Consider the following 23122-nt stretch of genomic DNA (forward strand, 5'->3'; position numbering starts at 1 on the left):
AAATAATTTTTTTTAATAAAGTTACTCTGCATATAAAGAAATGTAAAATATTTTTTTTTTAATTTTAAATTCAACAAAGAAAATTAAATATTTTAATTCTTAATATCATATATTATTAATATACAATAATAAATTCTATTAAAAAAATTATATATTAAAAAAATAAAATTTATTAAAGTCTAACGGTGAATGATATTAACGGTGGTGGAGGAGAATTGTATATTTTATCACAATATTTTTATATTTTATTACAATATTTTTTAAATATGTTAATTTTTTGAATGATAAAATCTAATATATCAATCGTATTAGGTGAATATTATTTTATAATAGTACAAATAATTTCACAACTATAATATAAATAAACTTTATTATTAAATAAAAATAGGATCATTTTTAAAACATATAGATGATTTATCCTTCAACTTTAATTTAATCAAGAGAGTTGAGTTGGTTGTGGAGAGATCCATTATGCTAAATACTAAAAAATGATAAGAAAAAAAAAATTTAATTTAAAAAATTTTAAATTTTAAATGTTGAGAAAGATATGTGAAAATATATATATGACATAGAGATTATGTTAATAGATTTTATATAAAATGTATAATAAAAGTTATTTTTTTAAGAAAAATAAAAGAGATTAAAATTATTATAGTTATTAATATAATAAATTATAATAATTTATATTTAATAATTTTGATTGTTTAATATTTATAACCATTGATTTATAGCATTATAATCACAATTTTATTATACTTTAATTATTTATATTTATTAATTTTTTTATAGTTATTTGAATTAATAAAATTTTAATTTGATAATATTATATAATTAATTTTATTAATTATTTTATGTTTTAATCATAGTTAATATTTTTTATAATAATTTTAATCGATTATATATATTTATCCTATATAATAAATACTAATAGTGATTAAAAAAATAAATTATATTAATTTTTTATTTTATATAAAAATAAAATTATAAATATATAAAAATATATATATACATAGAAGATCTATGGATGGAGAGAGAAAAACACAGAGAGAAAGTGTAGGAACATGAGTGGTGTTGTGAGCAGCAAATATCTTGAAGGATTATTGGGTAAAACGAAGATTGAATTGGGAGAAGGATTTACATTTGAAAGGGAATTTGTAACGGAAAATAGAGGAGATTCGGCAAGGTGGAAAGTGCAAGTGACTGTAATATTGTGTTGATGGGCAAAAATTTACAAATTAATAAATACAGATAAAAAGTGGATACGTGATTGCTGATGGAGAGTTTGAAGGATTATTGAGTAAAGCAAAGATTGAATTCGGAGAAGGATTTAGAGCTGAAAGGGAAATTATAACTGAAAAATGAAGGAGATTCAGCCAAGTGGGAAGTGCAGCACTATGATGGCGAGTGGCTGTTGTTGATGGTTTACTTGATTATGTTATTCAGTAAAAAATTTCAAATTAATAAATACAAATCAAAAATCAGCATATAATTAAATTGCACTCCAAACCTTAACCTGATAGAAAGTGCATCCTATAACTTTGAAAGGTCTAAGGTTCGACTCCCCCAATCCCTATTTAAAAAAAAAAAAACATATAATTAAATTGTAATAATATAAATAATAAATTATATTTATTATAAATATATTAAATATAGAAATATAATTTACATTAAAATTTTTAATTATTATCAATTCTACATTAAATTTTTTTAATTATAATTAGACTAATTTTAAAAGGTTAGTATTTAGTATTTATTTGTTTGTAGAAAATATTTTTAATATATTTAAAAATATTTTATATGAAAAATATTTTTTAATTAGGTGGTTTATTTTTTATTGTTTAATTTTAATTTAAAAAAATTATTAAAATATTTATATATAAAAGTCTTAATAAAAGTATTAATGTGCAAAAAATAATTTTTTATTTTAGAGAAAAAATATTTTATTTAAAATGATTTATTTATTTTTTTAATTAGAAAAATATTGAGTGATCAAATATGAAAAAATATGAAAAATATTTTATATAAAATATAAAAAAAATTAGTATAAGATGTAATTTAAAAATATAAAGTTTTTTGACAATTATTATTATTTTTTTCAATCTGATGGAACTAAAGTTCTTAAAATGTAATCTTGACATTGGAATTACAATATATTCCATACCTACCTGTTTACCTTTTTAAATGGAATAATAATAAATTTTTTTGTGTGTGTAAATATTGATGAAAACTATTATAATTTTAAAAATTGAAGATCCTACCTATGAAAATAAAAAATGACATAGGGGTATATTAGCAAATTTAGAAATTAATATCCTGAAAGAGCCCCACAAGTTTAGAATATTTACCATGTATTTTGGTATAAAACTCAAAAGACCGAGACTGGACAGCACAGCAGAGGAATTTGATAAAAAAATCATTAATTTAAATCTATAATCCCTCTCATTCTTCCCCTTCAAAAAATTAAAAAAATCGTAAACCCTCATTCATTCTAGTTGATCTTATAGTTCCATTTTTTTAGATTTTCTCCTTTTACTTGAGCTGTAATTTTTTTTTTACGGTTTTATCGAGGGTAGTTGTGGAGTTTCAAAATTTCATGTTTGAGTTGGTTTTTGCCCTATTTGGGTGCAATTAGAGATTTGGGTCACGATTAATTTGTCATGAGGTTCTATTAGCTGAAGTTGTGTTTCGGACTGAAATTTGTTCATGAACTAATCTCTCTAGAAAAAAAAAGTTTAGAAATTTTTTTAAGATATTTTAATATTTTATTTTTTTATATTAATAATATTGATAATGCTTGATATAATTTAAACGATAAAAAATCTATACTAAAAACATAGTATGTGAATCTGTGACTGGCCTTTTTATTTTATAGATTTCTTTTTTAAATTTTAAATATAAAAAAACCTAATAAAATCGAACAATAATCAAACCATTGAATCAATTCGCTGTACAGATATTCACATTTAAACACCCCCATCAAATATTGTTTAATCAAGTATTGTCATTAAAGAAATTAAATTTAAACTAAATAGTATTCGGTTCGTTAAATATCATAAGCTGATTCATTTTCATATTTGTGAGTAAATTCACGAATAAATACCTTAAATAGAACTTATAAGGAAATTCGTGAAATTTAATTGTTAAATAAATTTATGAGGATTTTTATTGGGAAAGCTTAAAAATTTTGTTAAAAAAATTAATTAAGTGTACAAATTTATGAAATAATATTTATTATAATTATAAATATAATTACAATATTAATTTAATTTTTTATTATAAAAATTAAAATTAAATTATAAATAAAATAAAATAAAAACTTTAATTAAATAAAAATTTAAAATTTGATAATTAAATCCACAATATGAAATATAATAATAATTATAAAAATATATTAATAATGATTAATTAGATAAATAATATTTATTATATTTATAAAAAATTTTATAATTATAATTTAATTTTACACTGTGTATATATTTATAAATAAAAATATTAAAATATAAATAAGTAATATAAAGTATAAAACATGTGTAAACATCCAATAAATTCTAATAATTATTATTAAATAATTAAAATAAAAATAATTATAAAATTATAAAATACTTTAAATAATTAAAAATTATATTTTTAAAAATCACAAATAACTAATATAAATTATTGTAATGAGTACTCTTTAATACTATTATTTAAATAATATTATATAATAAATTATAAAATTAGATATTTTTTAAAATTAAAATACAATTATAATTTTTTAAAATTAGATGTTATTATAAATATTTAATTAATAATTATTAATATATTTATATAATTATTCAGTCTATTAACTAAATTTTATAATTTTAATTAAAATCATGTAATTTTAAATAATTTTTTTTAATTATATAAAAAAATATTTTTATACTCATTAATAAAATTATGTAATTATAAAAAAAATATATTTTTCATGAAAACTACAGTAGGTAGTTTTAGTGTGCTACTGATAATAACAAATTGCATATTTGCCCAAATTCATATTTCTCCCAAGTCACGCTGCAGCAGCCATCGATCGTATTTCAACCAGAGACCCGTCGACCGCCTGAGATCACGCCAGCACCACCGGCGCATCGTGCGCCTGTGAGCCGCCGCCGCCGCACGCCGCACCTCTGCATCGACCGACGATCGCTCGTTTGCAGCCCACTCTGCATCGCGCGATTGGGAGCCGCCGCACCACTGCACCTCGTGCTCGTGAGCCGCTGCACGCCGCACCTCTGCATCGACCGACGACCGCTCGTTTGCAGCCCACTTTTGTATCGCGCGACTGTGGCCGCCGCCGGCCCGCCACACGCCCGCACCTCTGCATCGACTGCTCGTTTGCCACCCCCACCTCGCTCCTCTGCAGTTAAGCATTTTTTTTAAATCTGAAGAAAATAGTTCCGGATGGAATTTTGATTGTTAGAATTTTGATTGGTATTGTTGGAACCATTATGAATGTTTGTTGATGATTGGTATTGTTGTAAGCATCGTTAATTTTTTATTGGTGTTGTTGAAAGCATTATGAATTTATGGTTGTAGGTTTTAATTGATTGGTATTGTTGGAAGCATTATGGATGTTGAAGTTGGAATTCAAGTTGACTAGTTGTGCAAGTGTTTGTTTTTGGAAGTTGGAATTCAACTTTATTCGTTTGATATAAACTTTGTGTGTTATTTGTATTATGTTGTTGAGTTTGTATTTATTTGTTTTATTTTTATTATGAATTACGTTCTGTAATCTTTTTTTAATGTGCTTACTCTCTTTTTTTTTATGTTATTTATATTAATGATGATTAATTTCCTGGTTTTCTCTGTCCACATGTATGTTTTGGATTTTCATATAAGGTGAACTTTTTTGCAAAACAAAATGTAATATCTTTATTTTAGGATCAGTCATGCTGGTGTTATAGTGCTGAGCAAGTAAAGTGCCCAGAAAACAATCTGTACATGTGAATACATATAATTACATAGTGATCAGGGGCATATTCCTCATTTTAGATCCATCTCTCTCTCTCTCTTTCTCTCTCTCTCTTCTCCAAGTCAATGATAAGCTCTTATTTTATATTTATTTGTTCAAATCTGCAGGGCCCAAGTGAGTGAGTGGGAAATTTGATAGGTGGAGAATCCTGGCTTTTTGTGGAGGGCTAGCATTTTAACTTGGCAGGTTTATGCTTTGAAAGAAAAAATAACACTGTCTTGTTTGAAATAATTGGAGTTCGGGTTGTTTGAGGATTTATTTGTGATGGAGGGTAACAAAGAAGAAGCAATCAGGGCCAAGGGGATTGCTGAGAGTAAGATGCAAAGCAAGGATTTTGGTACTGCTCGTAAAATTGCACTCAAAGCCCAACAGCTTTACAAAGATTTGGATAATATTTCCCATATGCTAATGGTTTGTGATGTGCATTGTGCTGCTGATAACAAACTATATGGGAATGAGATGGACTGGTATGGCATCCTTCAGACTGATCGGACAGCTGATGAGGCAACAATCACAAAGCAGTACAAGAAGTTTGCACTCTTACTTCATCCTGACAAAAATAAGTTCCCTGGTGCAGAGGCTGCTTTCAAGTTGATCGGTGAAGCTCGGAAGGTTCTTTTGGACAAAGGAAAAAGATCCTTGCATGACATTAAGCGACAAGCTTTCGTAAGTAAACCGGCTCCAACATACAGGCCCCAGCACATGCAGCAGCCAACAGCTCAACAGGGGTTATCCAATGGGCGCAAAACTTTCTGGACAGCTTGTCCATTTTGTGATGTGAAGTACCAGTATTATGTGGAAGTTATGAACAAGTCTCTTATTTGTCAACATTGTACTAAGCCCTTTATTGCATATGAGAGTATTATGCATGGGGCTCCAAAAGCAACTAATTTGAATCAGTCGGCATTTCCTGAAAGGGAATATGTACCAAATCGGGCTTTTAGCAAAGTGGAACTTACTCATCAGAGCACTTTAAGTGCTGAGCAATCTGGAACAGAGTTCTTTCAGAAGAAAGGTTTCAGTGCAGAGTTAGGTTCACAAAAGGTAAATGGAAGGAGACAGAGGAAAAGGGATGTAGAATCAAGTGAAAGTTGTGATACTGATAGTAGCATCAATACTGAAGAAGATATGCTAGTTGATGAAGATGGTGAGTTTAAGGCAGAAGTGAATTCGAGTTGCTATGGAAAGCGCCCAAGGAGATCTGATCGGCTTAAGCAACAGGTCTCTTATAAGGAAAATTTGAGTGATGATGAAGACTTCATGACCCATTCAAAGAAAACCAAGGGGACGGGATCATCCTGTGCCAATGAAGAGGAGTGCAGAAATGGATTGAGGGACAATTTATTTAAAAAAGATAATCATTCTGGTCTAGCTTATGTGAAAGATCTGAATGAGGAGAACCAGAAGAAAGGTCCAGAGAGTTTTGCAAATGAATTAAAGGACATCAAGGATGTAAAGAGAAAAGAAAAAGCAGAAGAAAATGGGTATAAGAAACCTTTTGACCCTCATGTTGACTTTGCATCAGATTCTAGCCCCAAATCCACATCAAATCCAGAGCGCTACGAGTATCCTGACCCTGATTTCAATGACTTTGATGAAGGTCGGAATGAAGGGTGTTTTTCAGTAGGGCAGATTTGGGCTATTTATGATACTCTTGATGGCATGCCTAGGTTTTATGCTCGAATTGGGAAAGTTCTCTCTGCTGATTTCAAACTGTGGCTAACTTGGCTGGAGTCGGACCCAGATGATGAGGATGAAATTGGATGGGTCTGTGAGGGCTGGCCAACTGCTTGTGGTAAGTTCAGAAATGGAAACTCTGAAAGTACTGAAGATCGGCTTATGTTCTCCCATATGGTTAATTGGGAGAAAGGCAGGCAAAGGAAACCTTGCAAGATATTTCCAAGGAAAGGGGAAATTTGGGCTCTCTTCAAGGATTGGAATATTAAATGGAAATCTGATACAGACTCAAGCAGGAAGTTTGAATATGAATTTGTGGAAATCTTGTCAGAATATACCGAGGATGGTGGTGCATGTGTTGCGTATCTAGGCAAGTTGAAGGGCTTTGTGAGTCTTTTCTGTCGAATTAGCAAGGAAGGAAATGCCACATTTCAAATTCCGCCAAATGAGCGGTTCCGCTTTTCCCACATGATTCCATCATTCAAAATGACGGGCAAGGAAGGAGAGGGTGTGCCAAAGGGATCTTTTGAACTTGATCCAGCTTCTTTGCCCAAAAATATTGAAGAGATTGTTGTCCCTGAGCATATGGTGGTTGACGTAAGTAATAGTCATCCTAGTGATTTGTTTTCTGGATTCTCAGAAAGTCGGGAAGCAGAATTCTTCAACTTTAAAGCTGAGAAGTCGATTGGAAAGTGCACTGCGTGATGATGTAATTCAATGGCATGATAAGGGTAAATGCCCATTAGTTGTGGAAGGACTTAAAGGGTGAATCACATTCTTATACTTCTGATGCATATATCATTTTGTCTATAAAAGGTCAGATTTGGGCTGGTCTGCTGAAATTAAACCTATGTGAAATTGCAAATACTTGTTAATGGAAGGATCAGCTGTTACAATACTTGTATTAGCTGCAGCTTTTTTCTTTTTGGGTGTAGAGATGCAATGCTAGTAAGCAACTCACTTTTTTTTTAAAAAAAATTTAAATTTGAATAGTTCTACTTTAGGGGAATTTTAGCGGCTTAAGTTTAGCTCCATCGTTGTGAAATTGCAAATGCATTTGAAAGCAACTCTTGTGAGGTTGCTTGCGTACTGTTAACTGTGCTTGCTGTGGCATGTGAAGCGAAAAAACCAGCTTCTAGTCCAACGATATACATGTTTGATTTCAGCAAAACGTCTGTCTTTGTTTTTTTTTTTTTTTGGGGGGGGGGGGGGGGGATCACAAATTACATATCTCAAGATAGAAGGTTCGTTTTGCAGGGGAGCTCAAAAAATTTATATGATAATGCAATTGTGATAAGCTTGTTCATTATTATTATATCATGATATGATTCCGATAAAATGATAAATCCAGTAAGAGGTAAATGTGAATGGTTGATGGATCCGATTAAAAGAAAAGACACATGTTTAATATTATCAGATTTTGCATTAGGAAGATAAGTTGGCAGAGAATGACTCCTACAACGGCAAGACGTTAGGTTGATATTAAAAATAAAGCAAGCATTTATTGTAATTAAAAGATCAAATTTAATGTAATATATTTTTTATTTTAATTTCAATAAATATTAAAAAAAATTGATCAATTCGATTAACTGCTAGTCTTCTATATGAACAAACTAACTGAACCTATTGAAGTTCTTCTAGACCCATGGTCAAGAATCAAATCCTGGTTAAGCCCATGTAAAAACCCTCACAAAGCTCAAGACCGAGAGGAATATTTTTACTCCAATCCTTAATAACCCTAAATAAACAATCTTCTCTCGCCTATTGCATTTTGGACTGTGCAGCATGCCGCCTCTTATGTCGCCCTCTCAAGTTCACCCTCATTCTCTGGTCCACACCCTCTTTTCGTTTTCGAATATAAGTTGAATTAATTTTTTATATTTTTATTTAAAAATTAAATAAATTTAATTTAAAAATTAAATAAATTTAATTTAAAATTTAAAGTCAATTAAGTCTTTATATTATTATTAAGATTATGACTTATTTAGTTCTTAATAAAAATATAAAACTTTAATTAATACAAAATTTTAAATCGAGTTTATTTAATTCTTTGAGAAAAAAAAAATAAAAATTTAGTTAGATTTATTTCTTTTCTTTTTCTGTACCTCTGAGCCATGAAATTTGGCACCAAATCTAAAGCTATCTCTAAAGCAAGAATGTAACACAGACAAAAAGAAGAATCTACTTAACTCGTAATAGAAACCTAGAGCTTGAGGCTATTGAGATAAAACAATGGAATTTCAACGGTAAAAAGTTACTTGCATATGGCTTGCTCTTATCTGCATGCTTTGTGTCGTTGATGATAAATTAATTTGATTTCATTCCCATTTGGAAAAAGAATTTTTTTTTTTATAATTATTATAGTTCATAATGAACAATTTCCCGATAGGATACCCTCAATCGTGTTTATGCATAAAAATAAAAATTTAAAGGGGCATTCCGAGAATTTGGAAAAAGAATTTTTTTTTTTTAATTATTATAGTTCATAATGAACAATTTCCCCGTAGGATACCCTCAATCGTGTTTATGCATAAAAATAAAAATTTAAAGGGGCATTCCGAGAATTGAACTCGGGACCTCTCGCACCCTAAGCGAGAATCATACCACTAGACCAAATGCCCTTGAATACCTTTGGATAATGTCCAAAGCAATTTCATCGCTAGAATTCGTTTCCCTCCAAAAAGTTTCCCATTTTTTTCCGTTTTCTTAGCCCTAAGCTACTCTCCCGCTCTTTCTGTCAGTTTCGTGTCTCTGTTCCTTTTACTTCAGTTCGCTCCAGTCTCTCTCTAAAGTTCGCTAATTTTCTAGATTGTTAATAGCTTGGATTTTGACTTCGGTGGTTCTCTCGGAGACGCAGTTGCCCAAAATAAACCAATGCAAGAAAACCAAAATTCCCATTCCTTCTACACCGATTCTCAGCCTTTTGACTCTCAGATTTTTCTCTCTTCCTCGCCTGGTAACCACTTTTATTTCTTCAATTTCTGTTGTATTATACCTTAAAGCTTTGTTTTTTTTTTTTTTATCATAATTTTTGTTTGACTTCAGATCAGTTTGATTGAGGTCAATCTAATCCATTTTGTATTTTATTAGTGTGATGCACTGATATTAGGTCTCCGCTTTTTTTTTTTCTTTTTTTTTGTTAATAGAAAGTGGTAAGCTTTCATTAAGTTGATGTGGACATGCAAATTGTCCCTCGTTAGAGAGAATATGAAGTGTGCAGGTGGTTATGTTTCACTCCTATATATTTAATACAATTTTGTTGTTCTTTAAAAATTATAAATAGGTGATAAAGGTGGCAATGCTAATGAGGTACCATTGGCACAAAATACTGTATCTTTTGATGACCCCGTTCCTGTTGAAGATGCATTTGAGACCCAAGTAGTTGATGAAACACAAGTACTGGACGATCCTCTTTGCCTTCAACACATGGACACTCAATTAATAGATGATTTTAATTGTGATGGTGAAGGAACGGATAAGACTGAAGTTTTGGATGATAGTGATGGGTTCTCTGATGATGACTCTCAAAGAAGAGGCAGATGTGAATCCCTTTATGGGGAGAGGAGTTGGCAAACTTCCCTTGAACACAGTAAGAACATATTGGTGGAGCAACCTGATGAAAACTGTAGTTCCAGTGAGTTGTTCGTCTTAACTTTTTGTGATAAATGAATTTCAGTATAAGGTTCTAAGGTACATGTTATTTATGTTTAGATTCTCATCAGTTTAAAAGAGCGATTGATCCCGTGGAATGGAATGATAGTTCTTTAATCAGTTGGTTTTGTATTTCTAATTTCATTTCTCTGTTGATACACTCATGAAACTGTAAGAATTAAACTGAAATGTTTACTTGCGACTTCTGCATGTAATGAAGCTTATCAGTCTTGAAAACTAAAATTATGATATCCTCCATGCATTTCAGGACTCAATGCTACTCCTGAAACGCCAACTGTTCAAATCAGCCAAGAGCCAAAACCTGGTTTGTGTTCTTTCTTCTTGTTTTCTGGTTGTTATCATTTTTTTTGCTGGTGCTAATCTCCAAAGATCGGCTATATTGCATGGTTATGCCTAAGGAATCCCTTCTCTCTCTCACTTAACTCTTAAAAGTGGTCCAAGTTAAGTATTGCATGTGAGATCCTGAAGTTCAAATGACTGATATTGATAGTGGCAATTTATGTTCTCACTTTGATGAGGAAGATTTAAATTTATATTTGTCCTTATGCAATTTATTCTTCATTTTTTCCAATAACAATTGTATTGATGTGGGACTATTATCTCTTCTTTTTTTTTTTTTTTTTTTCCTCCTCTTCAGGTTCTACTACGAGATTTACTTCAGTCCGTGCAGCATCTTTACGGGCATCTGGTCTAGCAGCTCGCAGAATTGTTTTGAAAGGAACCAACAAGGAGTCTAGTTTTCTCCAGAATAATAATCAGCTTTCAGAAGAACATGCTATGAAAAATAATGGGTCAAACACAGAAGTGTGGAAGGAAGTTGATCAGGTGTGTGGTGCAGGAAGATACAATGAAGTGAAGGAATTGATGAATGTGCATGATTGTAAGATTGGCCGTTCTACTGTGAGAAAACTCTTTGATGACAATTACTTTGTTGAAAATGAAGAACTTGCTTCCAGAAATGATAATACTGCAGGTGGAAAAGAAATCCATCAATTTCCCACGTGTTATGATGGGCTGGTTGGGTTAAGCTATATTGACTCCCAAGAACCTGGAGAATTATCACAAGCCGATGCATTTGCCTGTGTGCAAAGGTTGATTGAAGAGAATAAGGCATTGTGTGATAATGAATTTGAACTGGGGATTAGTAGCAAGGGAAAATTAAATTTTGTTTCAGCCACAAAAGGGCCACAGAGTTTGGCCAAGAAAATCAACTGTGGAGGCACTAACTGGAAAACAGGAATTTTTGACTGGGATGATGAACAAGAAGATGAGGGAGGGGGAGATCTTTTCTGTAGAAGAAAGGAAGAATTTTTTGGTAGTGCAAAACTTGGGCAAGGATCTTTTATGAAACCCCAGAAGGTCAAAGGGAAACAACTGGACGGATACACAAAGACTATAGGCAAATCAGATATCCAGAATGAAATAGTTGTTCAGTCTGATTCTCAAGTTGTGTTGCATAATGCAGAGCTGAATAACAAGAAAGCACCAGAAGCTGAAATGGGTTTTAGAAAGAATCTTGTTAGTGCGTTTGATGATGAGTCTAATATAGCAACTACATCAGGGCAATTGCAATCTGGTCTTGCCAGGAATCAGATGCTGCAAGTGCTTGATGTAGGTTTGGACACTCAAATGGCTGCTGAAACCATAGAAGCCTCGTTGTATGGGGATGGAATTACTAATATTGGTGCTAATAATGTGTCAGGAAATCCAGTTTCTCAAAAAGGATCTCCAGGAAGAAAAGTTAAGAGGATGATGCACGATATTGGAGTTTCCACAAGACAATCTAAGAAATCAAAGAGGATTGGTGCTAAATCAAATGAACAACCTTCAAGAAAAGTTAAGAAGAGGATGCCACAAGCTGTTGGGGTTGCAACAAGACAATCTAAGAAATCAAAGAGAAGTACTTCAATTTCATCTAAGAATCATTCTGAGATTGTCAGAAACAAGTCTGATATGGAGCTAGTAAATACAAGGAGGAGGACTAAATCCAATTTTGAAGTCTCAATGACCAATGGGATAAGAGGGGCAGACAAAATGCTAACTAAAATGGCAGGAGGGCCTATTGAAAGAAGCCTACATGATGCACTTGATGCACACCATGAGGCTGCTTTAACTGGTAGTGGCTCAGTTAAGAAATGGAACTTACCAGAGGAATTTTCTACTTTGACACCCATTGCTTGTCGAACTAGGCGATCTCTGGTGGCCTATCAATTGAAACGTACTGAGAATGTGTCTAGGGGTTGTGGAGAAGAAAAGAACTGTCCAATTGAGATCAGTGCCCTCAGACAAAATGAAGCTGGTGCTGGAGTTGAGGCTGCTAAGGTGTTGTATGCTAATGGGAAATCTTCAGAGTTGATTTCCGAACAATCTGGGGAACCTGAAAATTTCAAATCAAGATCTACAAGTATGAATTATGGCATTAGTTGCCCAAAACGAAGATCCTCTCGACAAAAATCAAATAAGCTTAATGAACAAGTCAACTTAGATGCTCAATCCAAGGCATGTACCAGTCTTGCTAATTTAAACACAAAGAGGAAAACACTATCCTCCAAATCTATCTGCTTAGAATCCTCTTCCTTGTACGAAAATTTCAAAGGGGAATCATCACAAAGAAGCATAGATAAATCAAGTTCAGGTGATGCTGCTCTTAGTTCCATTGAGAATGGGAAGAAGAGTTCTGCAGATCAAATGGGAGCAAAGAACAAATTACCTGACAGAAAGGATAATGCACTTCTATCGCCATCTATGGAACATGAAGTAAAAGAAATTTTGGATCATTTACATAATGAGGAAACTAAACCATCAAATTCAATGTGTAATTCCCCAGTTAACAGTACGAACCCTCCAGTGAATTCTGCATCACCTATCTGCATCGGTAATGAATATGTTAAGCAATCAGGCACGAAGAGGCTGTCAAGATCATGCCTCATGAGAGAAGTTAGTAGCTTATGTGCCACAGAGCGAGAGCCTATTTCTAAACTAAAAGATTCCAGGAAGAGAAAAGAACTGGGTGATGTCAGAGTCTTGTTCAGCCACCACTTGGATGAGAACATGATTAAGCGGCAGCAAAAGGTAGTCCTTCAGTTTTCATGCACTCTTTTGCATAACATTTGTTCTGTTTTAACTAGATATTGCCTATTGTTCTTTATTTTACAGATTGTGGACCGGCTTAAAGTTTCTGTTGTGTCCTCCATTACAGATGCAACACACTTTATTACTGATAAGTTTGTGCGTACAAGGAATATGTTACAAGCCATTGCTTCTGGCAAACCGGTGGTGACACATTTATGGCTTGAGAATGTTGGACGGGCTAACTACTATATTGATGAGCAAAAATACATACTCAGGGACATGAAAAAGGAGAAGGAGATTGGATTTAACATGCCAGTTTCATTGGCACATGCACGTCAGCATCCACTTCTGCAGGTAAGTGCTTTCTTATGTTGGTTTATCCTGTTGTATTGGATAAACTTGTTACTAAATAACATTTCTTCAGGGTCGAAGAGTTCTAGTCACACCTAGCATAAAGCCGGCTAAAGAAATAATTTTAGACTTGATTAAAGTAGTTTGTGGTCAGGTATGTTCTGTGATCTGTATAATTTGATTTGACTTCTAGAGTTGCTGATGGGACTAGTGTCGTACTTATTGATGGCCCTTTGTGGTTTCATAAATGATTTGGATTAAAATATGCTTGCCCCTGATCTCTCACTCCCATGGAAGGACCTTCTCAGTTTCTCCTGTTTACGTTGATCTGCTAGTTGTTGGAAATTGGGTCTCGTGATTTTTCTTTTAGATGCTTTTAAATTCTGTACTGTGTTATTTAATGTATGATGGAAATGCTTTTCAGGCAGTGGAGAGAATTGGCAGGTCTACTCTTAAGAATGATATGGTCCCAGAGGATCTGTTGGTTTTATCTTGTGAGGAGGATTACGAAGTTTGTGTGCCTTTCCTTGAAAAAGGTTTGGATAATTGTGCTGCTTTATCTTTATAGACGATCCATTAAATATACTCATGAGACGCTTTATACTTCCAGGAGCAGCAATTTACAGTTCAGAGCTGCTACTGAAGGGGATTGTTACTCAGAAGCTGGAATATGAAAGGTAAGCCCCATTCTTTTTAGGATTATTTATTACTTCCATGATAAGTAATGGAATTGAATCTTTTGATTTCGCTGGTTGGGCAGCCTTATCCTCAGCTTCTCCTAACGGACTTTACCTTGATGGCAGGCATCGGCTCTTTGCAGATCATGTGAAGAGAACTCGTTCTACAATATGGCTGAAAAAAGGTGGTGGTGATTTCGTTCCCGTCGCAAAGCATAAATAGCTGCTGTTAGCCTGTTGCTGCTCTCTTCTTTTTTGGTTTTTCCTTCATGGGGGCAGAGGGTGTTTCCTTTTCTTTATTTCTTTTTTCTTTTTTTCTCCTTTTATCTCCTCTCATGCAGAGAGAGATCATGTATACATGTAGAATGGGTCGTTTTCTTGTATATTTGTGTAACATAAAATGGAGAATTTCGTTAGTCACACTCTTCAAATTATCTCTCGACCATGATGAACTACAGTTATTTGAGTTCTTATACAAGTTAAAGCGAAGTCCAATATCATCGTATCTAAAAATTAATTTTATAACCATCAGCGCCTTCTGATAAACAAATACAGAAATAGAATAAGAGAAAGGAAAAAAACAGCCTTGTATAACGAAGTGCAGAAATATGTGGAATTTGCTCATATGATATCACATATTACATAGAAAGATATGTACGACGTAAATCCACCAGCAAATGGGCGTCACAGATGGAGCTGTGGACCTTGTCTCTCTGTGGGAACTGTTCATACCGGACTAGGGATCTGGGCAATCTGAACTCGCCAAGCATAAAATTTAATATACAATGAGTTGAGGGTCAAAGCTATCCCTAGACCCAAAACTGATGAAACCAATATGGCATTAATGGACTTCAGATCAATCTGCAACATAATTTAATGAGCCTTTAGTCAATGCAAGAGGTTAATGGACATCTGAATTCAAGTATGATTCAAAAGTACCAATAAATGAAATAAAATCTTTCACTAATCTAAAGAGCAAGAAACACGTAGCAGATCCAGAACTCCAAGGCACTAAGCAAATGAAGCAGACCCAGATGCAAGGAATAAATTACAATTCCCACTTACTAACAATGTTGTGAAATATCAAATGCCGAAATTGGGAGCAGTTGAGAAAATGAAATAGAAGTCTCTGAAAGTCATACAAATTAAAGATTTTATTTACCTACATACTACTGGTGTTTGGACGGATTGCAATGCTATTTTCATTAGGAATGAAGCAGCTGGCAGACTCAGTGATGCAGCTGCAATTTGCAATCACTTGGCTTTGCGTTCCAGTATTCCTCACTTATAACTTTTGATTATAGCAACTTTTGAGATGGTTCACAAGACTCACCTTGAGATGCATTTGTACAGGAAATCATATAAATTAAAGATTTTATTGATTTCAAAAGGAGGAAAATTGTATTAAGATTGAATGCGAGAATGAATCAGAATACAAGAACAAGAAGTTTTCATGTTGTGCCAAGGAAAGGTCATCAGTACAACTTGCCCTCGTGACGAATGGCTAAAAATCTCTAAGATCATTGGTAGTGGAATATGGTAGCTAAGCTAGATAATGGTTATTTAAAAAAAATGATCTTTTAAGTGTACAAAAGGTAGTTCAGTTGTTTCTGAGCCAAATCATGCAGCTTAAAATACTGAAATTATGTGATATCCTAATTAGCAGTTTCTCCTTTACCCTCTTAAATGATCATGTATTGAACAATAATTCACGAAATCTTCACACTTTCATGGACAAGAAACAACATTCCTTTTATATTTAACATAACCACATAAATCAAATAGCAAACACTACGGGGATTTCCTTTGTTTGTTGTTGTTGGGGTTAGGAGAGGAAAAAAGAGAGAAAAATTAAAAGAAGATATGTTACTTACAATGCTATAGAATATGTGGACAAAAATGGCTACAAGTGCAAATTCAAGAGCAGCATATGTCCATATATACTCTCTGATTGCTGCAAGTGATACAACCACACAGTAAGACGGGTTCAGTCTAAAAAAGAAACTTCTTGTAGATTTTAAGGATTAGATGTACCAAACAGGATAGCAAAGATAGATGCAAAAAGGCCCAGAGTAAATGCAAACGGCGCAGCAAGTATGACTGCTTGTGTCTTCATGTCATGAATCTAAACAAAATTTCAGAAACAGAGTTAACATTGTTATGCCAAACATTACACAAAGAATGTGGCCAGTGCATAATCATGACAAACCTAACCCCTACAAGTGAAACTAAACATTTAAGTCAATTATACTTCAGTTCAAATACAACTAGGGATTGTGCCTCATCTGTTACTATCCATCTTATATGTACTATTGGCATGACATTGACGAATTTTGCGGTAATTAATATAATAGGGTCTTTATTTAGAGACATCATTCCATCCATGTGTTTTTACAAGGAACAAGCAAATTCAATCTATAGGCCAACCATCGCATAGCATGAGAAGCATCCTCAAATAAGAAATGTAATATGGAATCACTGGCCAACTCATTCTTTGCAGCATTTATACTTAGGCAATTGCATCAGAAAACTTAGTTATCAGAATAAGCTAAATCACAAGTTTAGTTTTCAGAAACTATATAACTTTATGCTCTCTAGCTGCATGACATACCAATAATTGCTCCAGGAAGAAGAAATAACAAATGGTGCTAATTAAGACAAGCACTACAAAGTCCTGCCATGCACTGCACAAGACATCAAAAGAACATAAGATCAAAATTAGCAGACTGGAAAATTTTACAAGCAAGCAACTGAATTTCACTTGAACTAAATAGAAAAATATTAAGCTAAGTTGATGCAAACAATGTAACGAATAAGAACGAAGATTCGATTATGCTGGTTGTTCAAGTAACCATATCCAGACAGGTTGTTCAACAGATTTTGAACGTGATTAACCTCAGATTACACTACCTTACTGATTGTGTCCTCAAGTGGTTACTCTGCTCCTGTCTATTATTGCTTTGAGCGGAGCTCGTCACTCGAAGCAAAGTTACAGGTAAGTTCTTAACCTCTTGCCGGCATACATCACAGTTCTTATTTCCTTTTGTACTAAACCACTTAACTGCACATTCTTCATGTACAAGTTGAAGGGCACCTTTGCAACTGCACTCCATTTTGAGTGTATTTCCTTCTTCACATACATCAAGACAGATCCTACATACAGCTTCCTCTTCAGGAATTTCTTCATCATCAACTTCTACAGGAACAGAAGATATTTGATCTGTTTTTCCAAGAACAGAAGTTACATTGGCAAATTAATTGGGATACCAGTTGAAGAATGACATATGTAGTGAGCTCCTTCATCATGTTACTTTCATTTTCTTTAAAACCACAAAATTATTGATTGTTCTGACTTAATGGCATAAATGAAAATAAATAAGAATATGGCAATAAAATTTTCCCATCAAACCAAGAAAAACTGTGAGTTCAGTCAATATCCACATAAATACTGAGTTCAACAGCATAAAACTTTAAAGAGTAGATTGCCAGTACATTATAACTACGAAAAACTTAAATTTTATCGTGCACATAAAACTTTTGGTTGTGACTCCAGTAGGAAGCACATTATCATCCTAGGCAAACATCCAAAAAATAAAACCACCTAGAGTTTCCAAAATTACAGTAATTTCACCCAATTCTGTGCAATGGTGGATGCTGATTCAAAGAATCCAATGACTCAACAAGTAGAATGAACAAATAAAAATAAAGAACTTGAGTAATAGATGAGGTGCTGCTTTATACCATTGATTGGATTTGTCGGCTCATTCTCATTGTGAGTGGTAAAAGATGAACACCGCACAATCACAATATTCCGCCCAGGCACTGATAGAGACCTAGAAACAACTGCCTGAGCTGCTTCTTTCTGAACAAGGATTACCATAATTGATTTAGAAATTTTTTTTCCTTCTTTTTGCCATAACCTTGATTTCATGATAATATTACTGATAATCAGGCATCATTTATTGTCAGAAAGAGTTACATAATGTGCCAATGTTTTTCAACAATTAACTTTGTCCAAATCAGAGAATAATTCAGGAAGACCTCTTTGAGAAAATCAAAGTGAAATAAACTTTATGCTTAAAATCTTTACCAGGCAGCAGAAAAGTATTAATGTAGCTTACATTTATCTTATGAGATTCACCAGGCATTCTTGCAGAAATGGGGGTGGAAACAGAAGGCGACAAGTTTGATGCCGGTGTAACAGGAAGAGATGTGCATCTATTCCAAGCAGACCTAAGACTGGCCATAACAGGACTATCTGGAGCTGTTGTAGGATCTGACTTGAGGAGAAAGCTCCGCTCACCATCAGGTATGACACTTTTTTTCTTAAAACTTAAACCCCGCAATAAGCCTCCTGATGATGGACTGCCTTTACATAAATCTTGGGAGTGGATTAAACCTCTTCCACTCCTACTAGTGCCAAAACCTATAGGTTTAGGGGGTATTTGAACTGCAAGATTCAAGCGCCTTCCCCCTGATTCTGGATTTGAAGCCTCTTCATTGGAGGGCTCCTCATGTTTTGGAACAGCCTGCAAGTCACAAGCATTAACCATCAGTCATTTGGTCTATGAGTTCTAAAATGGAACAACAGAACCGCAAAAGAAAAACTAGCACTTCTCGACAAACTGAGATAATCGGCCAGTGATTACACAGCCACCACAAGGGAAAAAAAAAAAAAAAAGAAGCTTGATTTCGTAGAACCGATAAATCATACAGGATTGGAAAAGATACCATGTCTTGAACTGCATAAAAATAGATAAAGTTGGAAAATTTAACCATCCTTGTAGTAGAACAGAAGAATCTCACTAACCCAGAAAAATCAAGCGAGTCTATGAAATTTAGAAGTATAAGACATATAGGCAGATGCAGAAAAGAGATGGAGGACCATAAAGGACTAACCTGTGAAGACACCTCTGTAACTCCACTGGTGGCTGCTTGAGTTGCTTGCATAACTGGTGCCAAATCAAAAAGAGATTAGTTGAGAATCTTATAAATCAGGAAATAACTATCTATGCCATAGAAGAGGGAAAAAAAAAGAAGAAGAAACGGAAAAGATAGAATCTGGAAATAGAAAGGAAGCAAGGCGAAAGTTGGTGTTTTGGAGCTTATCACTTAATTAGTGATTATTGTTGTGTTTTGTCGTTTGATTAGAAAACTAACACATGAGAGCAGAGGAAGTGATGATCAAGGCAGGTCCGCTTGGAAGATGAGGACAAGCTTTTCTGGTTTCACTCGCATCCACTGGACCACTTGAGTATTTGCTTCTCTTCGCCTTCACTCTCGTCCTACGCGATCGTTTTCACCTCGTGACAATTTTTCTCATTTATTTTAAATATATCACAATTAATTTTTTGTATTAAAACAATTTTTCTGGGTGGGAGTAACTCTCTTTTAAGGTAGCTAAATGCCTAGTCATAGAATAAATTAATGAGATTTTCATCATCTTTATTTATTATTTTGCCCCTTCGATTAAAAATAGAGTAAATTTTATTTTTATAATATATAGTTATACAAAGTAAAATTTTTTTATGATTTTTAAATTTTAGTATTTTTTATTACTTTTATTTTATAATTTTTATTTTTATTTTTTTATTTTAAAATTATTATTCACATTTTTTATACTATAATAATATATATACTGATTATTATAATTTTATTTTATTTTTAAAAGATTTTTTAATATTTAATAACATTTAATATTTTTAAAATGTATATAATTAAAAATTAATAAAAAAGTTAGAAAAAAAATTATATGACAAAGAAAATATTTGAGAAGAAAATAAAGATTTTTAAAGTTTTTTAAAAAAATCTTCTCAATGTGTAATTTGGTCGATATTTTAAAAAAATTATTTAAGAATCCTTATAGATTAAGATTTTTAAATTTTAAAAATAATTTTATTACCTTAAAACATCTCTTCTAAACTGAGTGAGCGAGGCCTTTTAAGAGATAATTAATTATAATTTTCGTTGCTAAATAGCACACCACATCCAAATGAAAATTTATAAAATGCTCCTCATACATTAAAACATCATATTTGTAAAATTTTAATTGAAGAATAATAGGAGATTCAATTTAAAAGTTCGTTATTATGGGTAGCTCTTACAAAAGATGTACGTCTGAGCGCTACCTTCAAGCGTAAATTACGACAAGTCCCTATGTCAATATGCTCTATAATAAATATTCTCTTGAATTGTTTAAAAATAATAAATATAAAAAATAAAATCAATTAAAGATAATTAAATTATATTATTAAATGTTATTCTTTATATAAATTTTAATGTAAAATAATTGATTAAAAAAATTAGCCAAATGATCAAGAGGTTGTTTAATTAGACAAATTCACGAAATCGTTGATGGGTTCATGAGATTGGCCAAAAGGCTCCATAATTTCTTATTTTGATTAATGTAAAAAAAGAATACATAAAAATTTATATAAGACATTTTCTTTCCAAATGATACTTCGATTGTCTTTAGAAGTCAGCTTTGCAGGCTCTTCTTGCAAAGAAGCCGACCTCGGTCACCTCTGTTATTACTGAGTCAGACTTGGAATTCAATCAGTTACCACCGTCACAAGAAGCATGGATTTCTCATTTCAAAATCCAAGAAGTATATTATCTTACATAACTCTTCCATGTGTGGATGAAAATGGTTTCCTGCTACAAAAGATGTCACCTTGTCTCTCACTTCAATCCAACTGCAACCAGGCATCTTTTTCAACCCTTCATCAATCATTGCCTTTCTAACCATCGCTGCTTCCTTCCATAGCCCTCTAGCACAGTACAAATTTGATTGCAACACATAACTCATCTCTTTATCAGGTTCTAAAACCTTTAATTCCTCCCCTAAAAAAGTCCCCGTTTCTACTTCACTATGTGCAGAACATGCTCCAAGCAAAGCCTCACAAGAATTCGCCTCAATATAGCCTGTTTTTGAATACTTGTTAGCCAACTCTCTTGCTTCTGTTAAGTAGCCGCCTCGTCCAAGCATATCCACCATGCATGCCACATGATCTGCCTCATATGAAAGCCCATGAGCTGATCTCATTGATTCGAAGAACACATGACCGTCTTCTATAAGCCCTGAGTGACTACAGGTCATTAACAATCCAATGAAAGTCATTTTATCTGGTTTTGTCCCAGATGCTATCATATCTTCATATACCTGTAAAGCTTGCTTAGCCTTTCCATGTAACCCAAATGCAAACAACATAGCATTAAAAGAGACCAAATCTTTTTCATAAATGTCACTAAATGCTAAAATTGATCCATCTAAATCTCCACACTTAGCATACATGTTAACTAAGCCATTTCCAACATACACATAAGTAGAGAAACCACGGCGAAAGGCAGATCCATGGATCATTCTGCCATATCCTAGGATGGCCAAATTTGAACACGCATGAAGAACAGATCCAAACGTAAAATCATCTGGAAGCAAGTGACTGCTCACCATGCCAGCAAAGAAGCTAAGAGCTTCTTCTCCATAACCATTTTTGGCATACCCAGATATCATAGATGTCCATGAAACAGTGTTCTTTTCCGGCAGGCACTGAAACATGTGAAATGCTTCATGGAGGTTTCCTCCTTTCATATGAGCATCGATAATAGCATTCCAAGACACCTGAGTCAGTATTCCAGTTGATTCAAAAATTTTCATAGCATCACTCAAGGAACCAAGTTTAGCGTAAAGGCTGAGAATCGAATTCTTTGCCTCCACTGCAGAGCTCCAACCACTCTTAATAATGACACTATGCAACACACACCCGCATAACAATTCGGATGATTCAGTACAAGCACTTATAAGGGCGCTGTAAGTCCATTGATCAGGCTCACACAAACTTTGTAGCATCTTTTTGAACATATCCAAACATAATTCAATCTCGCCACATCGGCCAAGGCCAGCAATCATTGTATTCCAAGCAATATCGACCTTTCTAGGCATTAAATTAAAAATCTCCCTTGCCGCGTTAAACTGACCAGAATTCGCATATGCGAACAGAAGCGAACACCATGTTACTTCATTTGTATCATCCATTGCTTGAAAAACTTCTCCAGCACTAAAAGCATTCAAACACTTCCCATACATATCTATAAGGGAGTTATTAACTGCCAATGAGGATTGGTATCCCGAAACAATGACTAGAGCGTGCACTTTGGTTCCATTGAGAAGGGAGCCTGAATCAGCGCATGCACTTAAAGCTGCAGTGAAGGTGAAGGGGTCAGGTTTGGCGTTGCTAATTCTCATTTGATGGAAGAGAGATAAAGCCTCTTGATGAAGACCAAGTTGAGAATAGCCAGCAAGCATTGAATTCCAAGCAACCGTATCTCTGTAAGACATTCCATCGAACAGTTTGCGAGCTTGTACGAAACAACCCGACCTTGCAAGAGCAGCAATCTTAGAGGTTATTTGAAACAAACTAGAGTTCATCGAACTTGATTTTAAGCCAGTAAAATCCTTCATGACACCAATCCCTTCGGTGACTGCTAGTGCTAACCGTTAAGGTGGCGACATTGTTTTTCAATAACGACACGACGTAGGAGTCCTCTACTGTTTGATATATTTGCATTACTAGAGTTTGACGGATTAAATCCTCCAAAATAATGAAAAAAGATATGTCAGAAAACGACATGGCGTTGATAACTTGAAAGACAAAGATGTAGCTTACCTTATGCGTATCACGCC

At 33.5% G+C, this 23122-nt stretch overlaps 4 protein-coding genes and 1 non-coding gene across 6 annotated transcripts; 2 read left to right on the top strand and 3 right to left on the bottom strand.

The window, feature by feature from the left end:
• The first annotated feature begins 3980 nt into the window (after positions 1–3980).
• On the top strand, positions 3981–7663 carry LOC110601641. The gene is made up of 2 exons (XM_021738853.2): positions 3981–4380; positions 5098–7663. The coding sequence occupies exon 2, from the start codon at positions 5255–5257 to the stop codon at positions 7370–7372; it is 2118 nt and encodes a 705-aa protein (XP_021594545.1). The 5' UTR covers positions 3981–4380; positions 5098–5254; the 3' UTR covers positions 7373–7663.
• LOC110601507 lies at positions 7542–14868 on the top strand. Its single transcript, XM_043951098.1, has 11 exons — positions 7542–7615; positions 7732–7849; positions 9476–9623; positions 9951–10301; positions 10587–10643; positions 10977–13411; positions 13496–13765; positions 13836–13916; positions 14187–14298; positions 14373–14439; positions 14566–14868. Exons 1-11 carry the CDS (start codon positions 7542–7544, stop codon positions 14660–14662), a joined length of 3810 nt encoding a protein of 1269 aa, XP_043807033.1. The 3' UTR covers positions 14663–14868.
• Positions 9217–9288, bottom strand: TRNAP-AGG. The gene has a single exon. It is a non-coding gene; the product is annotated as a tRNA-Pro (tRNA).
• Positions 14869–15002: 134 nt separating the features above from the next.
• On the bottom strand, positions 15003–19756 carry LOC110601643. 2 transcript variants are annotated; one of them, XM_021738856.2, is made up of 9 exons: positions 19600–19755; positions 19339–19391; positions 18561–18968; positions 18181–18301; positions 17350–17659; positions 17051–17123; positions 16474–16564; positions 16314–16393; positions 15003–15300 (listed from the first exon to the last, which is right to left on the bottom strand). In XM_021738856.2, the coding sequence occupies exons 1-9, from the start codon at positions 19601–19603 to the stop codon at positions 15166–15168; spliced, it is 1275 nt and encodes a 424-aa protein (XP_021594548.1). In that variant the 5' UTR covers positions 19604–19755; the 3' UTR covers positions 15003–15165. The 2 variants fall into 2 exon arrangements, with proteins under 2 accessions (XP_021594548.1, XP_021594549.1); XM_021738857.2 differs by lacking the exons at positions 16314–16393; positions 16474–16564 and having other exon boundaries at positions 19600–19756.
• A 1061-nt stretch (positions 19757–20817) lies between these two features.
• LOC110601642 (pentatricopeptide repeat-containing protein At2g36980, mitochondrial) lies at positions 20818–23023 on the bottom strand. The gene has a single exon (XM_021738855.2). It carries the CDS (start codon positions 22898–22900, stop codon positions 21008–21010), a length of 1893 nt encoding a protein of 630 aa, XP_021594547.1. The 5' UTR covers positions 22901–23023; the 3' UTR covers positions 20818–21007.
• Between the last annotated feature and the right edge of the window lie 99 nt (positions 23024–23122).

This window comes from Manihot esculenta, chromosome 15 (genome assembly GCF_001659605.2).
Source record: "Manihot esculenta cultivar AM560-2 chromosome 15, M.esculenta_v8, whole genome shotgun sequence".
Lineage (NCBI taxonomy): Eukaryota > Viridiplantae > Streptophyta > Magnoliopsida > Malpighiales > Euphorbiaceae > Manihot > Manihot esculenta.

Bases quoted from the DNA above. Each gene is read 5' to 3' on its own strand.
- LOC110601641 (XM_021738853.2), top strand. From the start codon at position 5,255: ATGGAGGGTAACAAAGAAGAAGCAATCAGGGCCAAGGGGATTGCTGAG.
- LOC110601507 (XM_043951098.1), top strand. From the start codon at position 7,542: ATGGAAGGATCAGCTGTTACAATACTTGTATTAGCTGCAGCTTTTTTC. The intron at 10,302-10,586 runs GTGAGTTGTTCG...CATGCATTTCAG, and splicing joins TGATGAAAACTGTAGTTCCA to GACTCAATGCTACTCCTGAA. The intron at 14,440-14,565 runs GTAAGCCCCATT...CCTTGATGGCAG, and splicing joins CAGAAGCTGGAATATGAAAG to GCATCGGCTCTTTGCAGATC.
- LOC110601643 (XM_021738856.2), bottom strand. The intron at 16,565-17,050 runs GTATGTCATGCA...AATTTTGTTTAG, and splicing joins TCTTCCTGGAGCAATTATTG to ATTCATGACATGAAGACACA. The intron at 15,301-16,313 runs GTAAGTAACATA...ATTATGTTGCAG, and splicing joins TCCACATATTCTATAGCATT to ATTGATCTGAAGTCCATTAA.
- LOC110601642 (XM_021738855.2), bottom strand. From the start codon at position 22,900: ATGAAGGATTTTACTGGCTTAAAATCAAGTTCGATGAACTCTAGTTTG.